We start from the raw sequence: 24950 nt of genomic DNA on the forward strand, positions 1-24950 counted from the left end.
CTAGGCCTGGGGCATCTTTAATGGGATGGGAGGAATCTGTAGGTGGTTTCATCCAGAGGCATTTGCCAGGTCTTCTGCAGAGGGTGGGCCAGGAGCCGTCCAGGTTGGCGTCTGGGGAGGGTGGGTCTTGCCAGCCGCCGTCTCCTCACACTGGCGCTGCGAAGACAGGGAAGGCACCTGCTGGGACCAGCCGCAGAGGCTGCCTCCTGGGAGTGTGCTCTGGACCGGCTGCCGGGCAGAGGCTGTTTTACTTGTGGGCACACTTTGTGGGGAGCACTGGGATCAAGCCTCTGCCCTGCAGGGCTCTTGAGGAGATAGCGCTGCTGGTCCTGGGAGCTGGTGCTCCAGGCAGACGGCTGGGCTGGGCCTGTGGCATCCTCCGCTGGGCCTGTTTCCTGCAAGGGATTCTCTCTGAATGACCCTGTGCTGGACGACAACCCAAGGGAGGGCCGGGGCCACTGTGCGAGCCCATGTTCTGCACCTGGTGCCGGGCTGTCCCTGAGGGCCACCCTGCTGGCCTGGCCATTCTCGTCCTGCCCCCGGCGCTCCAGGGGCAACAGGTGCTCCTCTGCACTGTGTGTGCACAGTTTCCGCCTGTAAGACAGCCACTTGCCGGCATCAGACTCTGCAGTTTGGGGAAATGAGACAGAAGAAACAGCTGAGGGAGCTCCCCAGAGAGAAGGCACCAGTTGCTGATGCGGTCTGGCTGAGGAAGCTGGGCGGGGAGGCACCTCTGTCCCTACGTGCAGGCCACGGGGAGCCTTGAGGCCAGGGGAGAGGAGGAAAGAGGAGAGCCAGACCCAGCCCACCACTCAGGATAGGCCCTGCCCTCTGGATCTTTCCTGGTGCCCAGAAGGAGATGCCCTCACCTCACCCTAGCTGCCAGCGGGGCCTCATGCTGTGCTGTCCCCTTGTGGGAGAGCTCCCTGGGCCCAAGCCCAGGCTGCAGTGGGCACAGTCAGCAGGAGCCTGTGCGAGCTGGACCACAGGACAGCCCTGCTTGAGCCGCACACGTCGGAGGGGAAGACAGACGGATCCCCTCAGCGGCCCCGCGGCTCCTGTCCTCACACCCTTGGCATCTTCGTGTGGACGGGCTGTGACCAGACTTCCAGGAGAGGCTGCTGTTACCTGCCAGATGTTGTATGGGGCCAAGTCCAGGCAAAACCTCCACTGCCCGCTGAGTACATCAGCTCACGCGGGGCATGGCCTGGGGTGTGCTGGGCCTGCCTGCAGGCTGTGCGTGGGGTGTTTTGGTAGAACATGGAGTCCCACTGCAGCCAAAGCCTGGCCTCTTATGTGGGCATGGATGTTACCCAGATAGTCTGGAGAAAACTTCTGCGCCCTGGCTTTGGTGCTGCTGATTACCAGAGAGGGCCCAGGCTCTTCCCGGGAGTCCCAGGGCACTGGCAGCTGCCCTAACCCCAGCAGAGCAGGGGTGCCCAGCTTGGTGGGGAAGTGGAAATGCAAGCCGGACAGGGCTGAGCTGGCTGTGTGGGCGTCGGGCACCTAGGATGGCAGAGTGAATCCCTCCGTGGAGCTGTGCCCTCTGGCCTGTCCTCCTGACCATGGGTGCACAGAGACCCCTTTGTCCTTCCAGCATGTCAGCATGTCAGAAGGGGCCCAGGCGTTGGTCCTGGGGGCCAGGCCAGGGCTGGCAGTGGTTGGGGATGGGTGGGGCCGGGACACACGGGGCAGGGCTGTCCGGCAGGGCCGCGGCCCCAGGGCTGCGCCAGGTTCTCAGGCCAAGAGGGAGCTGTGCCCACCAGGCGGGGCTGTGCCCTGAGGAGAGCTTAACTGTCTGTTTCCTTGCTCTTAGCCCTGACGAAGAGTCCTCCCAAAAGTTCATTCCCTTTGTCGGGGTGAGTACTGGCCAGCTTTATGTGACGGGAAACCGCACACCTGCCAACTTGTCATTTACAGTCAGAACGTTTGGGGATTGACTCGATATATTCCAGAACCTTCCCACAGATACGAGCTGGGGATTTGCCTTCCCATCTGGCCTGTCTCAAAGCTCGCTTCCTTCCCTGCTGGAGTGGGGTGTGGGGCCAGAGGTTGTTAGTTCCCCTTAACTCTGCCTTGGGGGCTGATAAATGGAAGCAGAGACAGGTCGGTGGGGCGAGGCCTCAGAACACCCAGCAGGCTTGGCCCCACGTCTCAGGAGAGGAGAGACTGCCTGCCCGGGTTGGGGAGGGCGCCTCTGTCCTCTAGGAGCCCAAGGCCCCGGGAGCTTCCCAGTGCTCACTTGGGCTGCAGCCTGCAGTGTGTGGGTTTCACTTCCTGCCCTGCCCAGGGTTAGGGCTGCTTCTGCCAGCCAGGCCATCTCCCTGCCAGCCCTGGGTCTCCACAGCCTGTTTCCTGCCATCTTTTCGCTCTGTTGTATGGCCTCCCTCCCGCCAGGTGTCTGCTGTGAGACAGACCCACGGGGCCTGGCAGACGGGTTGCCCAGGCAGCGGAAGGGTCTCTGGGCCTCGGTTTCCCCACTGGTGGAACAGAGGCCTTTTCGTGCACCATGCAGTGGTTGGGTCTGCTGAGGGCTCTGGGGCAATGGCTGGCCCTTTGGGAGGGTGGAGTTCGTCTTGAACAGCGGCTGCCCAAGGAGCTTTCTCCGGTGACAAGAGTACACTGTGCTCGGGCACACAGGCCTTCCCATGCAACCAAGGCCCTGCCGTGTCACTGGGATTCACGGTAGATCTACGTAGCCGCCTGTGGCTCGTGGCTGCCACGCGGGGCCTGCCAGGTCCGGGGTCTATCCCCGTCGGCCCGCCAAGGTCCCTCTCACCAGCATCCTGTTTTTACTGCACACATAGTTTGCAGCTGCCCTGAGGGCCGCCTTTAGAGAGAGCAGTCCCTCCTGCTGAGGCCACGCACCCTGAGCACTGTCTGTCCCCACGTGGCTGCTCTGAGCTCAGCTCTGCTCCATAGATGGGGAGAGAAGGGCAGGAGGGACCTGGCACCACCTGGCCGCTCCAGCATCATGGGAGTGGTGGCCACGGTGGGGAGGCGGGAGCCCCGCTGGGAGGGCGCTGGGCTAGCTGAACTGCACGGCTTTCACCAGCCAGTGCCTGTTGTTTTCTAGGTTGTGAAGGTTGGAATTGTGGAGCCATCCTCGGCCACATCAGGTAACCCCATCCCACCCTGAGGCCTTGTGAGTGGCCCATGGGTGGGCTGCAGGAGCACGGTCACTCTGGTCCTGCAGACCAGATCAACCCTTCAGGGCCTGAGAGCCGCCACGTCCCAGTCTTGCTGTGGTGCTTCTGTTCTGTGGGGGGTTCATCCTCCAGGGACTGCTGTCACAAAGCCCCACATCAAGGCTGGCAGGGTTGTCTTCCAAAAACCGAGGAGAATCCGAGACCCTCCCGTCTCTCACAGGCCACTGGGGACTCCCGCCCTGCCCACCCCCAGGGGCTGCCTGGCCTTCTGGCCACATCCTGGTCCGGAGGGCCTGGTGGCACCCGGGCAGAGCAGCAGGTGGGCTCAGCCTGCCCTGTGACTCCTCCCCAAAGGCGACTCGGACGACGCGGCCCCCTCGGGCTCTGGCACGCTCTCCTCCACCCCGCCGTCCACATCTCCTGCGGCCAAGGAGGCCTCACCCACCCCACCCTCCTCCCCGTCGGTGAGCGGAGGCCTGTCCTCCCCCAGGTAAAGGTGCCTCACGGCTCAGCACGTTTCACTTACCCGCCCCACCACATGCTGCCTGATTCAGTCCTCCTCCCCTATGTCACATCCACCTCCCAGGGTACCTGGCCTGTCAGCCACGCAGGCGGAGGGGCTCTGCAGGACGGCTGGGTCCTCTCTGCCACCTCCTGCCACAGATCTGGGGTTTGGGGGCAGGACCTCTGCGGGACAGAAACTCCTGCACAGTGAATAAACATGGGCGTTGTGCTGGGCTGTCTCTCAGCTCTGTACACAGTTGGGGCTTTTAAAAAACAAGCTGAGGGCAGAAGGTGCAAGAGACGTGAGTCTCTAGACAGTCCTCATGGGATCAGCTTCGACAGCTGTGCTGAGGCCCCGCTAGCCCGCCCGGGTCTCTCCGGAGCAGACCTCACTCAAGTGGAACTAAGCCATGGGGGGGGTGTGGGCCCTGAGGCCAGGCGTGGTGCTGGTGCTGCGTGCAGGGCTCACACCAGCAGATACCACCCCCCGACCCCCCTGCCTCTGTGTTTCCCGCCGCCGGCTCCTTCCAGGCTGCGCCTGAGGGAGCTGGTTCGCATGGGCCCTCACGACTCCAAGGGGCAGCTTGGAGAGCAGGTGGACAGGCCTCCCAGGCCGAGGCTCTCCTGTCGCCAGGGTCCCTGTAATTTAAGCAGGACCCTTCTGGGGGTGACTGGGCATGTGAACAGCTCCACAGAGCATGCTCCAAGCACCCGGCCCTCCTCTGCTGGCAAGTTGGCACAGGTGCTGGCTGTCACCTCCTGGCCTGTCACAGGGACAGCGATGTCCCCATCACTAGGCCCAAAGATGCAGGTGTGAATGCCTCCCTCTGCCTTTCCCAGCCAGGGTGTCGGCGCCGAGCTGATGGGGCTGCAGGTGGACTACTGGACGGCAGCACAGCCTGCGGACAGGAAGAGGGACGCCGAGAAGAAGGACCTGCCTGTCACCAAAAACACGCTCAAGTGCACTTTCCGGTCCCTCCAGGTCAGCAGGCTGCCCAGCAGCGGCGAGGCTGCAGCCACGCCCACCATGTCCATGACCGTGGTCACCAAGGAGAAGAACAAGAAGGGTGAGGTGGGGCAGGCTATAAGGCCACACGGCGCAGAAGGGCGGCTCTGTGGGAGAGGGCGGCTCGCAGTCAACAGGGATGACAGCCCCCGGGCTGGCCTCGGGCAGCCCACATGCGCAGGCAGGGGTGGGTAGAGTGAGGGAGCCTGAATCCTGAGGGCAGTGAGGGTCAGGTGCTTCTGACCAGAGCCTCAGGCGGAGGCCAGCTGGGTGGGCAGGAGAGCAGCTGTCCTCAGTCACCGTGGAAGGCAGGTTTCCTAGGTGAGCAGTGCCATGACCAGCTGAGCCCCCAGTGCCTCCCCCACACGTACCCCTGGCCCTGGCCCCAGCCCCGAAGGAGCAGCAAGATGACAGCAGGGCCTCTTTTCTCCTCCCAGTGATGTTTCTGCCCAAGAAAGCGAAGGACAAGGACGTGGAGTCTAAGAGCCAGTGCATTGAGGGCATCAGCCGGCTCATCTGCACTGCCAGGCAGCAGCAGAACATGCTGCGGGGTGAGCACCACGGGCCCCGGGGTCTGTAGAGTGGGACGTAGGTGAGAGCACAGCAAGGCTGCTTTGGAGCCCAGCATAGGAGCTGCGGGTGTCTCGCCGTGACACGCACATTCCACGATTCAAGGTGCAAGCACATTCGATGAAGCCCTCAGTGAGGCTGACAACCTTCCAAATGCTGAGAAAGAATTTTTTTTCAACCCTTTTTGCTTTTTAAAAATAACGACTTGTTTCTTTTTTTTGTTTGTTTTTTGTTTTGGTTTTTTTTTTTTGAGACAGAGTTTTGCTCTTGTTACCCAGGCTGGAGTGCAATGGTGTGATCTCCGCTCAGTGCAAATTCCATCTCTCAGGTTCAAGCGATTCTCCTGCCTGAGCCTCCCAAGTAGCTGGGATTACAGGCGCGTGCCACCACGCCCGGCTAATTTTTTGTATTTTTAGTAGAGATGGGGTTTTACCGTGTTGGCCAGGCTGGTCTCAAACTCCTGACCTCAGGTGATCTGCCTGCCTCGGCCTCCCAAAATGCTGGGATTACGGGCGCGAGCCACCGCAGCTGGCCTAAAAATAATGGCTTGTAGTTTAAAAGTGTTGGCTGAGCGCAGAGGCTGAGGCAGGAGAATGGCGTGAACCCGGGTGGCGGAGCTTGCAGTGAGCCGAGATTGCGCCACTGCACTCCAGCCTGGGTGACAGAGCAAGACTCCGCCTCAAAAAAAAAAAAAGGGGGGGGGTTTTGGAGAAGATACTCTGCAAGTAACTGTTTGAGAAACGGAGCTCTGGGAGGCTCTCCTCTTTTTGAGCCCGGGTCAGATGACCTCCAGGTCGACGTGGCCCTGTCTCCCCACAGGGGTCTCTGCTTTAAGGGGGCTCCCACTGTCTTCTTCCCACACCTGTGCAGGTGGAGGTGGATGTGGACGAGCAGCACCTGGCGGAAGGTGGTGGGGTCTGCTCCTTCCACCTGCACGCAGCCCTGGGGGAAATGCTGCACTCCCCACCCCCCAGGGCTCTGAGGTGTGGGAGGGCGGGGGCAGGAATGGCGTCCCTCAGGAGCCAGCATGGCCCTGGAGCCCCCGAGTCCCTGAGGAAAGTGTTGGTGCCCTCCAGCATGGGGCTCCTTCTCATCCTGTACGCCCGGCTGCCACCCAGCCTGGTGGGCCAGGCAGGCAGGTGGACAGGGTGGGCAGGCCGGGCAGGGGGGCAGGCGGTCAGGCAGCCCTCTCCCACAGTCCTCATCGACGGCGTGGAGTGCAGCGACGTCAAGTTCTTCCAGCTGGCCGCGCAGTGGTCCTCGCACGTGAAGCACTTCCCCATCTGCATCTTCGGACACTCCAAGGCCACCTTCTAGCCCCACCCACCAAGGGGCCCACCTCCTGCCCCATGCTGTGAGGGGCCCAGCTGCATTTCTGTTAACATTTCAGTTTACTACAGAGACAGACGCTTAAAACACAAAGAGAAACAGTCTTAAGTATGAATGTGCTCACAACGTGGAAACTAACGGGGGAGCTCCCGCCGGGAGCCGAATAACTGCTCTGCTTATTAACCCGAACGTTCGGCCCGGGGCTGGGAAGCCAGAAGGACGGTGCTGAGCCATGGATCGCGGAAGGCGTCCTCTGGCCTCAGGAGCCACCCAGAGCCTCACAGGCTGAGTTCTTGCCTCTGTGTCCTGTCCTTCCTGGAAGTCAGGACTCTGCTTCCCCAGGGAGCCCGGGGCAGGCGGAGCTCAGTGGCCACAGGCCGAGGGCCATGGGGCCGCTCAGTCCCGTTGGGGGTGTCCTGAGTTGAGCCTGGGGGGGCCGTCCTGCCTGCCTAAGAGATGCCCCCAGCACCGCACACTCGTGGTTCCCAATAAACTCCTGCCTGCGGCGGAGGTTTTATAGCAGCAGATATTTTTAATGCTTTTCAATACATGTTCTAATGTAGCTGCCAAACATGTTGCTCTTCTGAAGTCCCCCTGGGGCTGGGCAGAGCCAGCAGAGCCTGCCCCCACTTCCCCAGCCCCTGCCCCACCCCGCCTCACACCTTCCCCACTCTCAGGCTGTTCTTGAAACACCATGAGGCTTCTGCGTGTAGTCCCTGCCCCAAACTTAGCAAGCACAGGGGCCTCCACAGCCCAGGCGGCCCCAGAAAATGTTCCAGAGCCCAGCTTGGTACATAGTGAGATGCTGCTGGGGTTGGCCTGAGGTGGGGGCCACTTCCTCCACCCCAGTGGGTATGTCTAAGGTCAGCCATGGGGGTATCTGGGTTGAGATTCAGGTTTTGGTGAATATGGGGCAGGCGTCCAGGTGTGTTTGTGTCACCTGCTGCAACGCTGTAGCCAATGAAGATTCCAGCGGGATGGCCTGACCAGCGGGGCCGGCACTTTGGAGCCATGGGTGCAGCCCGGTACCCCGTGCAGGGCGTGGGAGGCTCTCCAGGCCACAGTCCTCAGAGTGCATTGGGTCCCATGTTGTGTGTGGGTTCCATGCCCTCCACACAGCAGGAGAGGGCCTCCCTGACCACACCTGCCTCCTCAGTCCTGCTTCTCCCCAGTAAGCCTGCACTCTGGGGTCTCCATAGGAGGAGTTGGGGAAGCTGGGGCCCTCCCAGGGGCCCTGATCGACCCTGGGGGCTCTTGGCCTGGTTTCGTAAGATGGAGCACTGCAAAAGGCTATGCTCAGAAAGCAAACGCAGGGCAGGGTGGGCCTCGAGCCGGGGCTGGAGGGGTCTCCACCCTTGCTGGCCTGAGAGATGGCCCACATTTCTTACTTGTGACCGCCCTGCTCTTCCTGGCCGCCACCCCCCCAGGTGGCTGAACAGGGTGATTTTGTTGTGGTGAGGGGCCAGGATGTGGCCTGGTGTGCAGCCTCAGCTCCCTGGGTTCAGGCCTCAGAGGTAGTCTGTGTGCAGGAGGCAGAGCCCCAGCCCCTCCCAACCAGAGCCCCTCCACACCAGGGACTCCTTCACCTGGGACCAGGAGCCTGGGGCACACTCCAGGGTGGGGGAGAGGGTAGGAAGGTCTCCCATTGAATCCTGGCTTCAGGCTCTGCCCCGAGAAGTGTCTGCGGTGAGGGTGTGAGCCCCGGGCTGATGGCCTCTGACCCCGGCAACAGGTGGGACCCTGACCGACTCGTTCCAGCTGCCCCCAAGCTGGGCTGCAGAGCGTCTGTTTTTCTGCTCTCCAGTTTCTTTTCTTTTCTTTTTTTTTTTTTTTTTGAGATGGAGTCTTGCTCTGTTGCCCAGGCTGGAGTGCAGTGGCATGATCTCAGCTCACTGCAGCCTCCGTCTCCCAGGTTCAAGCAGTTCTCCTGCCTCAGCCTCCCGAGTAGCTGGGATTACAGGCGTGTGCCACCACACCTGGCTGTTTTTTTGTATTTTTAGTAGAGATGGGGTTTTGCCATGTTGGCCAGGCTGGTCTTGAACTCCTGACCTCAAGTGATCCACCCGCCTCGGCCTCCCAAAGTGCTGGGATTACAGGCGTGAGTCACCGCGTCCTGCCGGCTCTTCCAGTTTCTTTCCCAAGGGTCACACTCAGTAGGGAGATGAAGGTGGAAACATCCTTGCTGTGGCTTTCTGGCCTCAGAGCAGGTTTTAGAGGAAGGGGCCACAGGCTGCCTAGTGCATCCTGGCTGTGGGCAGCCCCTTTCCTGGAGCCCTCCTGCCTACCCCGTACCTCCCATCTGGCTGCACAGCTCCATCCTTACCCACGCAAGGGGAGAACATGGGCAGAGTCTCCATCCAGCAGCTGGGGGTTCTGGTGGCACTCCCTGTGCCCCTGCTGCTGCTGGGCTGTGGGTCTGCCCTGCACCCAGGAGCCCCACGGTCCATCCCCCACACCATGCCCAGCACCAGGGAGGTTGGGCAGACAAGACCTGGGCCATGCCAGCCCTCTGTGCCTCGGTTTTCCCACTGGTTACACAGGATGGTCGCATTTTCCCTGCCTACCTCACAGAGCTGTTCTGAGGGTGCATGGAGGAGCACTCTGTTCCACCAAGGACAACTAGAAACCAAAGCCATCTGACAGCCAGTGCGGTAAGGGCGGGGGATGTGTGTGTGAGGTGTGCACACCCCCCGAGACCTTGGCCCTGGACTGGCCTCACAGGACAGGAGGCAGCCCCTTGTAGAGCTAGGGCTCAGCCCCATCAGTCTCAAAGGTTAAGCCACCAGTCACCACTGAGGCACCCCTCAGGCCTGGTGGCCACTGTCCACTATTACGTAGACAGACCCCACCCTCACCCAGGCCAGCTGTGGGCCAGTCCCGCCCTGCAATCTGGTCTGCTGCCTTCCTCTTCCATGTTGGTCCCCTTGGCCACTGTCTCTGGGCACGCAGGCCAGTGTCCTGGTTCAGTGCCTCGGCCAGAGCTGGGGCAGGAGACGGGCCTCTGGGTGAGAGCTGGGGGTGTCTCTGCAGGGTACTGGCAGCCTTGCCACACTGTCCTCATTCCCAGATGGAAAGACCTGAGTGCCTCTCGCCTTCCTCCGGGAATGAATTCCTCATGAAAATGACCAGGCCACTTCTTCCGAGGGCCAGGCCGCCCCCTCCCCGAGACCTGTCCTGTCATCCGCGGGTGTGTGGCCTGTAGGGGACTGAGAGCTGGGCTTGCTGGGCACCTCTGGAATCTGACCCTGTGGGCCAAAGAAGCACCACTGTAGTTTCTGCAGACCCCCATGCGGTTCATTGTGCATTGTTTGGTTTCTAGGATGTATGTGTTGCTAGTTTTTTTTTTAATGAAACCCGGGATTAATGTAAATAGCTTTTTGGGGAACGGATTCTAATGTCACGTATGTGACCGTGTGGACTATTTCAAGGTGCTGATGCAACACTAATAAACCTGGAGGGGCCGGCCCCCGCCTGCAGTGTGATTCTCTCGGCCGTCCACCCCTTGGGAGCACGCGGCGGAGCAGCGCCTCCCTCCCGCCCGCGCGCCCTGTCCTGGGTCCGCCCCGCCCCAGCCCTGCGGCCCCGCGCGCGCGGAGGTGGCCCGGGGCTCAGCGGCATCGCGCCGTGGGAAGGGCGCAGGGCCGAAAGGGGCTCAGGCCGACAAACCCCAAGTTCAGGTCTGTGCTTCGGGAGACCCCGGAGGCCGACGCCCGGAAGGGCCCGTGGGGCGGCAGCGGCCATAGACCCGGATATGCGCCGGGGACCCCCAGGCCGCGCCCATCCCCCACCCTCCGCAACGGAGCCCAGAACGCAGGCGCGGCGCAGACCGGAAGCGGAACCGGCGGGGGCGGGGCTTGCCGTAGCGGAAGTTCTGGAGCGAGGCGCCGGCCCTTTGGGCCCCTCAAGCCGCGGTGTACTCCACCGGCCCCCTGTGGCCTCTCCATCCGCGGCGGGTCTGTCCCTCCTTCTGTCTCCGGGTGCCCACGTACCCCCCACCTCCGAACGCCGTTCCCGTGTCCCCCCGCCGAACCCCAGAGTGCCCACGGCCTCCAGCGTGTGTCCTGAGCCTTCTTCCCCCGTCCCTCCGCGGACCCCGGCCGCGCAGACCCCGCCTCCCCACCGGAGAGGGCGGGCACGTAAGGGCTCCGGGCTGGGCCTGGGGTGAGGCCTGGGCCGCGTGGAGGGGAGGTCTCAGGGTCGGGAGCAGGGCTGTGGCAAGAGCTCTGGGCCTTTCCTTCGCCCCGGGCGTAGCAAGGCCGGGCCCTGAGAGCGTGCCCGCAGTGCTGGCTGAGGGCTGATGCCCCTGGAACCGTCTGAGAAGGCTGGCAGAGGCGTGGAGTCCGTGCAGCAGGCTGCCGAAGGCTTTCCAGGCTCCCGGGGTGGGGTCGGCAGGGGCAGAGAGGACAGTTCGGGAGGCTGGGAGAAGAGCTGCGGCGGGAGCTGGGGGATCCACTCCACCCAGAGGGGTCAGTGATGCCTGACCTTTGGCTGGAAGGTGACCCTAGCAGACCCTGATACTGCCACTGTCTGCCCCCAGGGACTCAGGTATTGCTGGGCACATGGATGGCCTTGGGGGCCCCGCCCCACCTCATCCTGCTCCTTCCCCCAGATCTCAGAGGTGTGGACAAGCAGCCTACTAGGGCTAGAGATGGATAGCAGAAAACTGTCCCCCCAGGGGAAGAAGCTGGAGTCGCACCTCTCCCAAGAGCACAGGCGGCCCCCACTGGGCCTGACAGCAGCCTGGGGCCAGCCCAGTATCCAGAGCAGCGTTCAGCAGGGACTGCAGACTCAGGACTGGGTAAGCGGAAGGAAACCCTGGCCGAGGCTACTCTCCTGTCCCCAGCCCGCCTGAGGCCGCTGTCTCTGAAAACTCCAGGCTGGTCGTGATGGGAGTGGGACTGATGAGAAACAGATGGCTGGACTCAGGAGGCTCTCTTCCCCATGGCCCTGGACGAGCACCAAGGTGGACCTGCACCCTTCTTGCCTCCAGAACCGTGGGCCACCGGCCTCTGCTGGGCTCTGTAGAGAGGTCTTCCAAGGCCAGGAAGGAGGCAACGCAGCACACTTCCCTTAGCCCTCCCCAGTGCTCCCACCCCGGGCTGAAGGTGGCAAGAAGCAGGAGGGAAAGCAAGGTCCCCGGGGGGGTGGTGTCCTCCCAACCAGGTGGGGCAGCTGTCAGGAGAAGGATTTGTCACTGAAAGTTGACCAAAACAAAATGGTGGGAGAGGCTCTGCTGCGATTCCCCAAACTGGAAGCATCTCCTGGTCTCTCTACTGCTGGACAGTGAGCTACAGGCTTGTGTCAGGCCCAGTAGTGAGAATGGTGGGATATAGCTGTTCAGCCTTAGGACGTTCTCTGAGGGCAGAGGAAGCCAGAACCCCACTTGTGTGGTTCCACTTTTGGCAGGTTCAAAGCCAGGCTCAGAGATGGCTCTAGGCTGTGGCGAGATGGGTGCAGGGGCTCCTGGGCACTGGCAATGCTTTGGCAGCTGGCGCTGGTCATGCGGCCAGTTCAGTGTGGGGAGCTCATTGAGCCATGCACACAGGCGTGTCTGCGTGTGTTCCCAGGGCTGCCCGCTGAGGCCCCTTTGTACCCTCTCAGTCATGTCCTTCAGGCCCAAATGCTTTCAAAACCCCTATGATGGTGTCAGGTGCTGGGGAGTGGGGTGACCAAACCAGCAGATGCAGTGGCTTTTGGGAGGCGAACATCTCATGATAGGCAATCTGGACTATAAATACACATAGGTCACCTGTCTAGTGAGGGCCGCTCAGGAGGAGGGCCAGGGGGTGTGAGGCTTCTGTCCTGCACAGGGCTGGGGACAGGGCACTATGTCTGAAGGGGTAGGGATGTGGATGCAGGAGGAGTGTGTATTGGACCCACATCCAGCAAGGACACAGGGACCCAGTGGCTCTTGGGCAGGGGCAGCCAGGCTGTATTTGTAGTTCCAAGAGATGGACTGGTGGCTTTGGGTAATGGCGGTTGAGGACAAGGCTGGGAGGCAGAAGAGTGGGCTGAAGGCCTCCCAGGGCAGGCGAGCAGTGGGAGAATTAGGTTGTTGGCCAAGGGTGGAAAGGGGTATGGGTGCATCTCTGCTGATGGGCAGGTTTTTAGTTTGGGGACAGGGAATCTTCCCTAAAAAATGTGGGTGCCCAGATGACTTTATAGGTGGGCACTCCCAAACAAGAAATTAGTCATCCTCATTGATGAAGCTTCACCTGCCCAGAGCCACTTCTGATATGGAGCCGGTATCACCCAATACCAGTGCCAGAAGAGAACAGAGGGAGAAAAGGAAAAAGAGAAAACGATGTGCCAGTCTACCTGTGGGCATAGATTGAAAAATCCTGAGTAAGTACTAGACCAAATCCAGGAGCACCTGAAATGCTGAATTTCATAGCCATAAGGATGGGTCCTGCACACTTCCGCCTGCCAGGAGAGCAGGCACATGTCTCTTCACAGCTCTGTCCCAGTGCTTAGGACAGTGTCTGGCACATAGTAGGTGCTCAATGAATGTATATGGAATAAATGAAGTTGTATGTAAATAAAAGAAGATTGTAACCCAAGGACAAAGGAATTTTGAAATCTGTAAATAAAGTTCAGTAACAACAGGTGGAAAATCACATGATTATCTCAATAGATGTTGAAAAGTAATACTAATAAATTCCAGTATCTTTCCTTAAGAACAAAAGAAGTCACAGCCATAAAAAAGGATGAGTTCATGTCCTTTGTAGGGACATGGATGAAGCTGGAAACCATCATTCTCAGCAAACTATCGCAAGGACAAAAAATCAAACGCTGTATGTTCTCACTCATAGGTGGGAATTGAACAACGAGAACACATGGGCACAGGAAGGGGAACATCACACACCGGGGACTGTTGTGGGATGGGGGGAGGGGAGGGATAGCATTAGGAGATATACCTAATGCTAAATGACGAGTTAATGGGTGCGGCACAACAGCATGGCGCATGTATACATATGTAACAAACCTGCACGTTGTGCACATGTACCCTAGAACTTAAAAGTATAATTTAAAAAAAACCGAAGTATAGAAACCTGTAGATTCTGGATAAGGTGGGAAGAGATGGACATCTCCGTAGCCTGACGGAGGGGAGCTCTCAAGAGCTTGCAGTGGCCACCAATGGAAGTATTTCAGATGCAAGCAGATGGATGCATGGTAGCACTATGACGTCAGAAAAATCGCCAGGTGCGGTGGCTCACGCCTGTAATCCCAACAATTCGGGAGGCCGAGGCAGGCGGATCACCTGAGGTCGAGAGTTGGAGACCATCCTGACAAATGTGATGAAACCCCGTCTCTACTAAAAATACAAAAATTAGCTGGGCATGGTGGTGGGTGCCTGTAATCCCAGCTACTTGGGAGGCTGAGGCAGGAGAATTGCTTGAACCCGGGAGTTGGAGGATGCAGTGAGCCGAGATTCCGCCACTGCACTCCAGCCTGGGCGACAGAGGGATACTGTCTCAAAAAAGTAAATAAACAGTATTCTGGAAACCGAAGCCCTTATAGTAAATCAAGAAAATGAGATGTGTAAATATCTGAAAAGATGAAAATCACTATTTGCATCTAATATGTTACCTACTTGGAAAATCCAATTTAAGAAACATGAGTACAGATAAAAGAGGGAGTTTGGATATGTGATCACCATTCACAACTTTTCAACACAGTAAAAACCAGAAAATGGAATGGAAACAAAGGATGCTATTCAACTTCGCAACAGGAACTATGAAGTTCTTAGAAATAAACCTGTTACTGGCCGGGTGCGGTGGCTCATGCCTGTAATCCCAGCACTTTGGGAGGCTGAGGCGGGCGGATCACAAGGTCTGGAGATCGAGACCATCCTGGCTAACACGGTGAAACCCCGTCTCTACTAAAAAATACAAAAAAATTAGCTGGGCATGGTGGTGGGCGCCTGTAGTCCCAGCTACTCAGGAGGCTGAGGCAGGAGAATGGTGTGAACCCGGGAGGCGGAGCTTGCAGTGAGACGAGATCACACCACTGCACTCCAGCCTGGGCGACAGAGCGAGACTCTGTCTCAAAAAAAAAAGAAAAAAAAGAGAAACCTGTTGTTCAATTCCTTCATGAAGAACACTTTACAATGTTACTGAATAGCATATAGAGCTCCTCATGGAGATGTTTATCATATTGGATGGGCAGATTTCATATGTGTGTTTTTGAGACAGGGTCTTGCTCTGTCACCAGGCTGGAGTACAGTGGCATGATCACAGTGTTACTGGAAAAGGGATCTCCATCTGGACCCCAAGAGAGGATTTTTGGATCTCATGCAGGAAGGAATTTGAGGCGAGCTGCAGAGTGCAGTGAGAAGAGATCATTTATTGAAAGCCGCTCCACTGCAGAGCAGGGCATCCTCAACAAGCAAGCAGAGGAACACACCTACTTTGTTTTTAGTTTTTCTTATATCGAGGTCTTATCTATGTAAAGACCAAGCTGTGCCTACGTATGGGTGGGCTGACAGCATAACAATTTATTATTCTATTGATTAAAAGGAAACTATTTTACATTTTAGTGTGCAAGTACATTAAAGCATAACTATAATTATCTTGAAAGCATATATTATTGTGGGTGTTGGGACATCTGAACTTCCTTTTCTACGAGTTTGTCCTTGTAGGCATTACCAAGCTGCTTCCTTAGCTGTAAACATCTTAGGACCGTGGTTGTGACCTGCAAGGAATGTGCTCTATTAGTCTTAAGGTGGAGTTGAACATAAAATGATGTTATCCTGGCTCTCCTAGACTCCTGCTTCTCTAATCACAGCTCACTACAGCCTGGACCTCCTGGACTCCAGCTATCCTCCCACCTCAGCCTCCCAAGTAGCTGGGACCACCGTGGCATGCCACCATGCCTAGCTAATTTTTAAAAAATTTTTGCAGAGATGGGGTCTTACTATGTTGCCTGGTGTGGTCTTGAACTGGGCTCATGTGATCCTCCAGCTTTGGGGTCCCAAAGTGTTAGGATTATAGGCATGAGCCATTGCGCCCAGCCAGATTTAACGTTTTAAACATGCCAAGCTTCCCAAAAACAATTCAGTGTTTTTTAAAAAAACAGACTTCATGAATCTTGAAAATTTCATTTTAAATGTACATAGTGATTCTGGAAATGTATTACTAGTTTACTTTTTAAAAAAAATTACAGACAGGGTCTCACTATGTTACCTAGGCTGGTCTCTAACTCCTGGCCTTCCTAAGAGCTGGGATCACAGGCATGAGCCACCATACCCAGCCTTTGGCAATGTATTGGTTATCCATTGCTGCATGACAAATTTCCCCAGAGCTTAGCAACTTAAAACAGTAAGTATTTTTATCTTAGTTTCCGTAGGTCAGAAATTTGGGAGCTGCTTAGCTGGTGGCTTTGGTTTGAGATCTCTCAGGAGCTTATAGTTGAGATAGCAGTCAACACTTCAGTCATCTCAAAGCTTGAGGAAGGCTGGAGACTGCTTCCATGGCAGCTCATTCACATGACTGGCGAGTCCATGATAGGGGCTGGCAGGAGGCTCAGCTCCTTACCACGTGGATCTCCCCATAGGACAGCTTCAGTATCCTCAGTATGGGGGCTGGCTTCCCCCAGAGTGAGTGAGTGGAGAGAGTGAGCTGAAAGCTGCAATGACTTCCATGACTTAACCTTGGAAGTCACACTCCTCTCTTTCTACAGTATCCGTTTTGGATACACTGGTCATCCTATTTAGTGTGAGAGGGGACGACACAGGGGCATGGATACCAGGAGGTGAGGATCATTGGATGCCATCTTGGAGGACAGCTGTCACAGGCAGTCACTTAGTCTATACGCTTTAAGAAATTATGTACTGAGAAGCATAATAGTGAAATTGTAGAATGCCAGTGACAAAAACCTCAGAAGCAATTAGAGTGGGAAGACAGAACCTTCAAAGCAGCCACAGGAGCTCGTCACAGTAGAGCAGTAGCATGCCTGTGCTCAGGGGAAGCCATGCTCAGCCTGGAATAGCAGGCCCAGCAAAAATGGATTATACAAAGGGCTAAGTAAATAAAGTTTTTAAATGATAAAAAAGAATTTGCCCCCAGCACACTCTCACCTCAGTTCTGAAGAAATGATCTCAAAGCATCATGAAAGTGATGAAAGGTCTGAAATGGATAAAGCATGAGAGGAAGTAGGAAGTGTCTGAGTAAACTGAAACTGATAGTCACTGGATGTCACTCATGCACAGAAAAGCAAGGATACAATCAATATATGTACCTGCAATGGCATAAATGTCAAGATGGTGCCTGTGAGTAGAACTAAAGTGTTCTCGGTTCCTCTGAGAAGAGGAGGGGGGTGGGCCATGGTGGCTCACACCTGTAATCCCAGCACTCTGGGAGGCCTAGGTGGGAGGATTGCTTGAGCTCAGCTTGGCAACATGGCAAAACCCCATCTCTACAAAAAAATTACAAAAAGTTAGCCAGGCATGGTGGCATGTACCTGTAGTGCCAGCTACGTGGAGGCTGAGGCAGGAGGATCACTTGTGTCTGTGAGGCAGAAACTGCAGTGGGCTGAGATTGCACCACCACACTCCAACCTGGGCAACAGAGCCAGACCTTGACTCAAAAAAGAAAAAGATCGAGTTGCTTTCATCTTCGGAGTTAGATGAGTTTGCCTGCCCTCACATATTACAGCAGAAGAACAGAAGGAGATACGATGGCAGATAGAATCACCGGTATGTCATTTAATTCCGTCAATGAAAACGGACTAAGTGTTCCAGTTAAAAGACAGACATTGTCAGAGTGGATTGAAAACAACCAGATTCAGCGGTAGGGTTGTGAACGTGTGCAGGGGTAAGCACAGGAATATTCCAACCGCAGGGTGAAGATGGACACCAAACGGCCGTGCATCAGTTCACATTGCATTTTTCTGTCAAACAGCAAACTTACCTCGGATTTGGGAATGTGGTTGTGTGGACGCCTGTTGCATGCAGCCGCGAGCGTGAGTCTCATAGACCTATTCCTGAGTGAAAGAGGCAAAAAGGTGACAAAATTATTCATGCCATGTGGCTTTGTTCAGAGTTCAAAAGCATGCAGAAGTAAACAAGATATTGCTAATATTCATTAAAGTATAATTTGAAAAAATAAAGATGTTTTTAAATGTTTACTTGGAAAAGGAACCATGCAACAATTTTGGAAAATAAGAGCAAGGCCTGGCTTGTCCGCACCAGCTCCAACAATTAAAACTGTGTGGCCCTGTGGCAGAAGGTGGCAAAGACACCACTGCCTGGACAAGTAGCCCGGAAACCAACCTGTGCATAAATGTGGGGATTTAATTTATGTTGAGCATGGCATTTCAGAGTAGTGAGAAACAGACCTTTCAGTAAGTGGTATTGGGGTGATTGGCTGTATAGTCAGAAGATGGTAGAGTGTGGCTCCGTCTCTCAAAAAAATGCACACACAAAAAACATTAAACCCAAACCATGTAAGCACTGAGAGAGTATATGAGAGAATATTTGGGATCTGGAAGTGATAAGTGCCTTTCGTAGGCCAAACACAAAATCCTTGAAGGAAAAGCCTGACAAATCTAACTGCAGAGTTTTTAAACATTTCTGTGCAATCAAAGACACAAAAATGTTAAACGACAGTCTGGAAGAAAATACTTGTAACATTTATAACATTCAAATGTTTACCAACCAGAATCTATGAAGAGATGCTTGAAAGCAATGAGGAAACTATTTTTAAAACTGGATAGAAAAGTGGGCCAGGCACAGTGGTTCACTGCTGTAAATCCCAGCACTTCAGGAGGCCAAGGCAGAAGGATCACTTAAGGCCAGGAGTTCAAGACCAGTCTGGACAGCATAGTGAGACCCTATCTCTGCAAAAAATAAAAATTAGCCAGGGTGGTGTGCCACTGTAGGCTCCCAGCTGCTCGGGAGGCAGAACAAGACCCTGTATCTTTAAAAAAAAGGAGAAAAAAAATGAACTAAGTCTACGTACTTGCAGTTCCTAAAAAAAAAAAAAAGAAAAGGAACTAAATGAAGTGAAACAGTGAAAAAGTTGGCAAAAATTATAAAGGTGGATCTATGTGGAGTTGGTGAGGATGTAAGGAAAGAGTAAGTCTGTTTTATTGGTTTTTCAAAGAGCCCATTGTGATCATTATTCACCATTTTTAAATTTTAATTTAGTCATTAATCTTTCCTAATTTCATCTTTAAGCTTTCAGACCATTTCTTTTGCTGTTCTTTTTGTATCTTTTCAAATAATTTGCACGGTCATGGTTTGGGGACCTTTTTCTAAAGATGTATTTAAAGCTCCAGCTTCTCGCAGCACAGCTTTGACCATACCTCACGTTTTGGTGTGTCCTGATTTCATCCTTCGTTTCTCAGCCACCATGTCTGGCTAATTTCTTAATTTTTTTTTTTTTTTTTTTTGAGACAATCTCACTCTGTCACCCAGGCTGGAGTGCAGTGGCGTGATCTTGGCTCATTGCAGCCTCCACCTCTTGGGTTCAAGCAATTCTCCTGTCTCAGCCTCCTGAGTATCTGGGATTACAGGTGCACACCACCATGCCTGGCTAATCTTTTATATTTTAGTAGGCATGGGGTTTCATCATGTTGCTCAGGCTGGTCTTGAACTCCTGAGCTCAGGCCATTCACCCACCTTGGCTTCCCAAAGTGCTGGGATTACAGGCATGAGCCACCATGCCTGGCCAGTTTCTTAAATTTTTTTAGAGATGGGATCTCACTTTGTTGTCTAGGCTAGAGTGCAGCGTGTGGCACCATGACGGCTCACTGCAGCCTTGAACTCCTAGCCTCAAGTGATCCTCCCATCTCAGCCTCCCAAATAGCTGGGACTGTAGGTACACGTCACCATGCCCAGCTAATTATTTTTTGTAGAGATGAGGTCTCCCTATGTTGCCCAGGCTGGTCTCGAACTTCTCTGCTGAGGTCAAGCCATCCTGCCTAGGCCTCCCAAAGTGTTGGGATTACAGACGAGAGCCACTGCACTCTGCCATTGTTTCTTTCTAAATAAATTGGTATTTCAGTCTTTATTTTCTTTTTCACTCAGGACTTAATTAGAAGGGTGTTTTGGAATGTCCATATCAACAGGAGTGTTTTGTTATCCTTTTGCTATTAATTTCTAATTGTGTCACTTTGTAGTTGCAGAACCCTGTGTTACGGGGGTCTGTCTGCATGGGGGTCCATCTGTGTTATAGGGGTCTGTCTGCATTGGGGTCCATCTGTGTTGTGGGGGTCTGTCTGCATGGGGTTCCATCTGTGTTATGGGGGTCTGTCTGCATTGGGGTCCATCTGTGTTGTGGGGGTCTGTCTCTGCATTGGGGTCCATCTGTGTTGTGGGGGTCTGTCTGCATGGGGTCCATCTGTGTTGTGGGGGTCTGTCTGCATGGGGTTCCATCTGTGTTATGGGGGTCTGTCTGCATGGGGGTCCATCTGTGTTGTGGGGGTCTGTCTGCATTGGGGTCCATCTGTGTTGTGGGGGTCTGTCTGCATGGGGGTCCATCTGTGTTGTGGGGGTCTGTCTGCATGGGGGTCCATCTGTGTTGTGGGGGTCTGTCTGCATGGGGGTCCATCTGTGTTGTGGGGGTCTGTCTGCATGGGGGTCCATCTGTGTTGTGGGGGTCTGTCTGCATGGGGTCCATCTGTGTTGTGGGGGTCTGTCTGCATGGGGTTCCATCTGTGTTATGGGGGTCTGTCTGCATGGGGGTCCATCTGTGTTGTGGGGGTCTGTCTGCATGGGGGTCCATCTGTATTATGGGGGTCTGTCTGCATTGGGGTCCATCTGTGTTGTGGGGGTCTGTCTGCATTGGGGTCCATCTGTGTTATGGGGGTCTGTCTCTGCATGGGGGTCCATCTGTGTTGTGGGGGTCTGTCTGCATTGGGGTCTGTCTGTGTTATGGGGGTCTGTCTGCATGGGGGTCCATCTGTGTTGTGGGGGTCTGTCTGCATTGGGGTCCATCTGTGTTGTGGGGGTCTGTCTGCATTGGGGTCCATCTGTGTTATGGGGGTCTGTCTGCATGGGGGTCCATCTGTGTTGTGGGGGTCTGTCTGCATTGGGGTCCATCTGTGTTGTGGGGGTCTGTCTGCATGGGGGTCCATCTGTGTTGTGGGGGTCTGTCTGCATTGGGGTCTGTCTGTGTTATGGGGGTCTGTCTGCATGGGGGTCCATCTGTGTTGTGGGGGTCTGTCTGCATTGGGGTCCATCTGTGTTATGGGGGTCTGTCTGCATGGGGGTCCGTCTGTGTTATGGGGGTCTGTCTGCATTGGGGTCTGTCTGTGTTACGGGGCTCTATCTGCATTGGGGTCTATTTTGTTTGTGGCCAATTCATGTGCATGTTGAGCGTGTTTGGGAAGAACATGGATTCTCTGTGAGTTAAAGAGTTCTGTGCATGTTCTCCTGTGTCTGTTGGATTACTCATTACTTCAATCTTATTTTTTTAAATTTTAAATTACTTTTGTTAAAACATATATATTTAGAACAGCAGTCCCCAAAGCCACTCTCAGCCCTTGCAGACGTCCCACCGCATGCTGAGGTGAGAAGTGCACTTTTGCCGGTGCGCTGCCTCCTTTTCTTTCTTTCTTTCTTCCTTTTTTTTTTTTTTTTTGAAACGGAGTCTCACTCTATCACCAGGCTGGAGTGCAGTGGCGTGATCTTGGCTCACTGCAACCTCCGCCTCCGGGGTTCAAGTGATTCTCCTGCCTCAGCCTCCCAAGTAGCTGGGACTACAGGCACCCACCACCACACGCAGCTAATTTTTGTGTTTTGTTTGTTTGTTTTTTGTTTTTGAGACAGAGTCTCGCTCCATCACCCAGACTGGAGTGCAATGGCATGATCTTGGCTCACTGCAACCTCTGCCTCCTGGGTTCAAGCGATTCTCCTGCCTTAGCTTCCCAAGTAGTTGGGATTACAGGTGCGCGCCACCATGCTGGGCTAATTTTTGTATTTTTAGTAGAAACAGGGTTTCGCCATGCTGACCAGGCTGGTCTCAAACTCCTGACCTCTGGTGATCTGCCCGCCTCGGCCTCCCAAAATGCTGGGATTACAGGCGTGAGCCACCGTGCCCGGCCGCACTGCCTCCTTTTCATTCCTCTGTCTTGCATTCTGTCCATGCCCCACCACAGAGACGAAGGGTGTAGCGCCCCTTCCCCATCCTCCCACCAGCATTCTGTCTACTCAGCAGAAACCCAATTCCACTGTTAGCTTTACAGTGACCATGTGGCATCGTGACCGTGGGAAGGCCGTGTTGCCTTTGTGCTGTTTTCCCTGGAGGAAATCATTGTGTTCCCCCCTCCTCCCCCTCCCCCTCCTCCTGCTCCTCCCTCTTCTAGGAACTGATTATTCTTTCCTAAACCTTCCAACAAATCTAGGACTCTCCTCTCACAGACCCCTGTACGTTGGGTCGTCTGGAGCTGTGTTTTCTCCTTGGCAGTGGCCTTCCTGGAGCCCTGGACTGCCAGCAACCAGCCCAGCTGGCAGGGCCACTGAGTAGCCTTCCCCACTCCCTCTCCCCTCCCCCCACAATCCGCCTGCCTCCTGTCTACAGGACCCCTTGTTTCCTGGGCCCCAGCTTGTTCTCTTGGGTTAATCATTTGTTTTGCTGGAGTACATCTGGCAGCTTCCTCCAAAAGGGTTCAGAGGATGTGAAAGTTTTTGAGACTCTAAAGATGTGAAAATATCTTTATTCTGCCTGTATGCTTGAATGACACCTTGGTTGGGTGAGATACTAGGTGGGAAATAATTTTCTTTCAGGGTTTTAAGGCTTTGTCCATCACCTTCTAGCTTGCAGCGCTGCTGTGTGGTGGTGCCCTAGACTATTAAGACTTCTTCTTCTTCTTTTTTTTTTTTTTTTTGAGACAGAGTCTTGCACTGTCACCCAGGCTGGAGTGCAGTGGTGCAATCCTAGCTCACTGTGGCCTTGAACTCCTGGGGAGTTCAAGGGGATCGAGCGATCCTCCCTCCTCAGCCTCCTGAAGTGCTTGGATTATAGCTACTGTGCCCAGCCAGGATTTTCTTACATTTTCTGTTTCTTTCTCCCTTCCTTTCTTTCTTTCATTCATTCTTTCTTTCGTTCTTTTTCTCTCTTTCTCCTTCCTTCCTTTTCTTTCTCTCTCTCTTTTTTTTTTTTTTTTTTTTTTTCCCAGAGTCTTACTCTGTCACCCAGGCTGGAGTGCAGTGGCAAAATCACAGTTCACTGCAGCCTCAGCCTCCTGGGCTCAAGCAATCTCTGCCTCAGCCTCCCCAGTAGCAAGGACTACAGGCATGTGCCACTGAACTTGGCTAATTTTTTAATTTTTCTTTTGTAGAGATGGGGTCTCACAGGCTGGTTTAGAATTCCTGGCCTCAAGCGATCCTCCTGCCTTGGGCTCCCAAACTGCTGGGATTGCAGATGTGAACCATGGCGCCTAGCCTCCTTACCTTTTTTGTTTGTTTGTTTGAGACGGAGTTTTGCTCTTGTTGCCCAGGCTGAAGTACAATGGCGTGATCTCAGCTCAGTGCAACCTCCACCTCCCGGACTCAAGTGATTCTCCTGCCTCAGCCTCTTGAGTAGCTGGGATTACAGGCATGTGCCACCACGCCCAGCTAATTTTGTATTTTTAGTAGAGATGGGGTTTTTCCATGTTGGTCAGGCTGGTCTCGAACTCCTGACCTCAGGTGATCTACTCGCCTCGGCCTCCCAAAATGCTGGGATTACAGGCATGAGCCACCACACCCGGCCAGCCTTTTTACTTTTTAAGGCTTAATAATATTCCATTTTCTGGATCTGCCACATTTTCTTTATCCATTCATCCATTGTGGAAACCTGGATTCCTTCCACATTTTCGCTGTTGTGAATAATGACCACTGCTGTGTTGGACTGCGCACGTCTGTTTGCCTTCCTGCCTTCAACTCTTTTGGGTATATACCCGAAAGCGGAATTGCTGGATCCCACGGCAATTCTGATTTTAATGTTTTGAGGAATGAGAATTCGCTTCCAGTTTGCATGAATCCCACTCTTAGCATGGCACTGCCTTCTCTCCCCTCTCCCCTTCCCCCTGGTGAGGGAGGTGGAGGATGGTGAACTTCAGGCTGAGCAGAGTCTGGAGGAACCGTCTCCTGCAGCCCACGTGGGAAGTTCCTTCTTGGGGGATAGAGGTCGTGCTGGGGACCTCACCTGCTTCTGGCCTTGCCCTGTGGCCCTCCCACAGCCTCTCCAGCTGGTGGTCCCTGCCCTCCAGTCTCCTGTACCCTGCCAGGGGCCCTCCTCCACTGGCGCTGGTCTTTTGTCTATGGATGCATGATCTTTATTTTCTCCCGAACTCTCTTTATGATCATTTCAGAGGGGTCTGGGGAGAAGGGCAGTCTGGAGCTGGCCTTAGTCCTGCCTTGCCTGAGGCACACATCAGTGCTCGAGCTCCGGGGGTTCTCCTGCCGGTCAAGCCGGGGGCCGGCCGTGAGGACTAAGCGGTCCAGAGGCAGCCCTGCTGTACATGAAGCGGGGCAGGTACTGGGTTGGGCGGTGTCCTGGCACAGATTACTGTGCAAAGCCACAGAGGGCCACACTGCCTGAGGCCCCGCGCCGGGAGCCGGCGCTGGAGCAGCGGGAGGCTGAGCAGACGGCGCTTTAGAAAGCGCCCCCGGCCGCCGAGGGGGCGAGCTCTGAGGGTCGGCGGGTGCTGGGTAGGAGCGGCGAAGGGGAGCTGGCGCCGAGGCCCTCGCCCACCCGCTGCCCTGTCCCCGCAGGTGTGCGAGCCGCCGGAACGCGGGCGCCCGGGCCGCCACTGGAGCGTCAGCATCGACGAGCGCCGGCGGCTGGCCACGCTGGGCGGCCGGGAGAGGCCGGGCGCCGCCGGGACCCAGCTGCACTGCAGGGTGCGCGGGGGCGGGTCCTCCCAGCCCCGTCCCTGCCCCGCCCCGCCCCGCGCCTCCACCTCGCCTCCCTCGACTCAGTCCCACTGGACCCTTTACCCTGGCGCTCCCGGGCCCCGCCGTTGTCCCCTTCCCGCCCCTCGAGGCTCCCTGACCACCCTCGCCCGCAGGACGTCGTGCAGATGGTAGCCCAGCTGGTGTCGGAGGACGTGGACAAGGACGTGCTCCTTCCCCACCCGCTGAGGTCCACCGAGTCCACCAACGCCTTCCAGGACTTCCTGGCGCGGAGTGCGCCTTTCTGGCATAATGCGACTTTCGAGGCCTCGAGGTCACCCCCTTCCTAAGAGCCCCATTCAGCCCGTTGTCTGTCTTCCAGTGCCTTTCCTTGGGGGCCCAGGGTGGGGGCAGCCTCTGCGCCTTCTTTGTGCCCCACCAGGGGGTCACCACCCACCCATGTTAGGAAAACAGGCCAGGCAGGACCTGGCTCCGGACAGCCTGCAGCTGCTGAGGCCTTGGAGACGGGGCTAGGGGCCATGGGAGGCCATCTAGGGGAGGGGAACACTGC

General features: G+C 55.5%; 2 protein-coding genes across 11 annotated transcripts in view; both read left to right on the top strand.

Annotated features, from left to right (window-relative positions):
* The window catches only part of PACS2 (phosphofurin acidic cluster sorting protein 2), a 101787-nt gene extending 91764 nt beyond the window's left edge, over window positions 1-10023 (top strand). For 4 of the 6 annotated variants that reach the window (XM_063793162.1, XM_063793161.1, XM_003314539.7 and 1 more), the window contains 6 exons: window positions 1817-1859; window positions 3077-3119; window positions 3504-3639; window positions 4494-4720; window positions 5097-5210; window positions 6428-10023. In XM_063793162.1, coding sequence (XP_063649232.1) covers window positions 1817-1859; window positions 3077-3119; window positions 3504-3639; window positions 4494-4720; window positions 5097-5210; window positions 6428-6546 — 682 coding nt within the window. In that variant the 3' untranslated portion in view covers window positions 6547-10023. The remainder of the gene's footprint in view (window positions 1-1816; window positions 1860-3076; window positions 3120-3503; window positions 3640-4493; window positions 4721-5096; window positions 5211-6427) is intronic. The other 2 variants (XR_010151046.1, XR_010151047.1) reach the window with 1 other exon arrangement.
* A 369-nt stretch (window positions 10024-10392) lies between these two features.
* On the top strand, window positions 10393-24748 carry TEX22 (testis expressed 22). Of its 5 annotated transcripts, none has more exons than XM_016926846.4 (4): window positions 10393-10511; window positions 11168-11356; window positions 24260-24388; window positions 24556-24748. In XM_016926846.4, exons 2-4 carry the CDS (start codon window positions 11207-11209, stop codon window positions 24727-24729), a joined length of 453 nt encoding a protein of 150 aa, XP_016782335.3. In that variant the 5' UTR covers window positions 10393-10511; window positions 11168-11206; the 3' UTR covers window positions 24730-24748. The 5 variants fall into 5 exon arrangements, with proteins under 5 accessions (XP_016782335.3, XP_016782338.3, XP_016782337.3 ...); XM_016926849.4 differs by having other exon boundaries at window positions 10408-10694; XM_016926848.4 differs by having other exon boundaries at window positions 10408-10511; window positions 11096-11356.
* The last annotated feature ends 202 nt before the right edge of the window (window positions 24749-24950 follow it).

This window comes from Pan troglodytes, chromosome 15 (genome assembly GCF_028858775.2).
Source record: "Pan troglodytes isolate AG18354 chromosome 15, NHGRI_mPanTro3-v2.0_pri, whole genome shotgun sequence".
NCBI classification, from domain to species: domain Eukaryota; kingdom Metazoa; phylum Chordata; class Mammalia; order Primates; family Hominidae; genus Pan; species Pan troglodytes.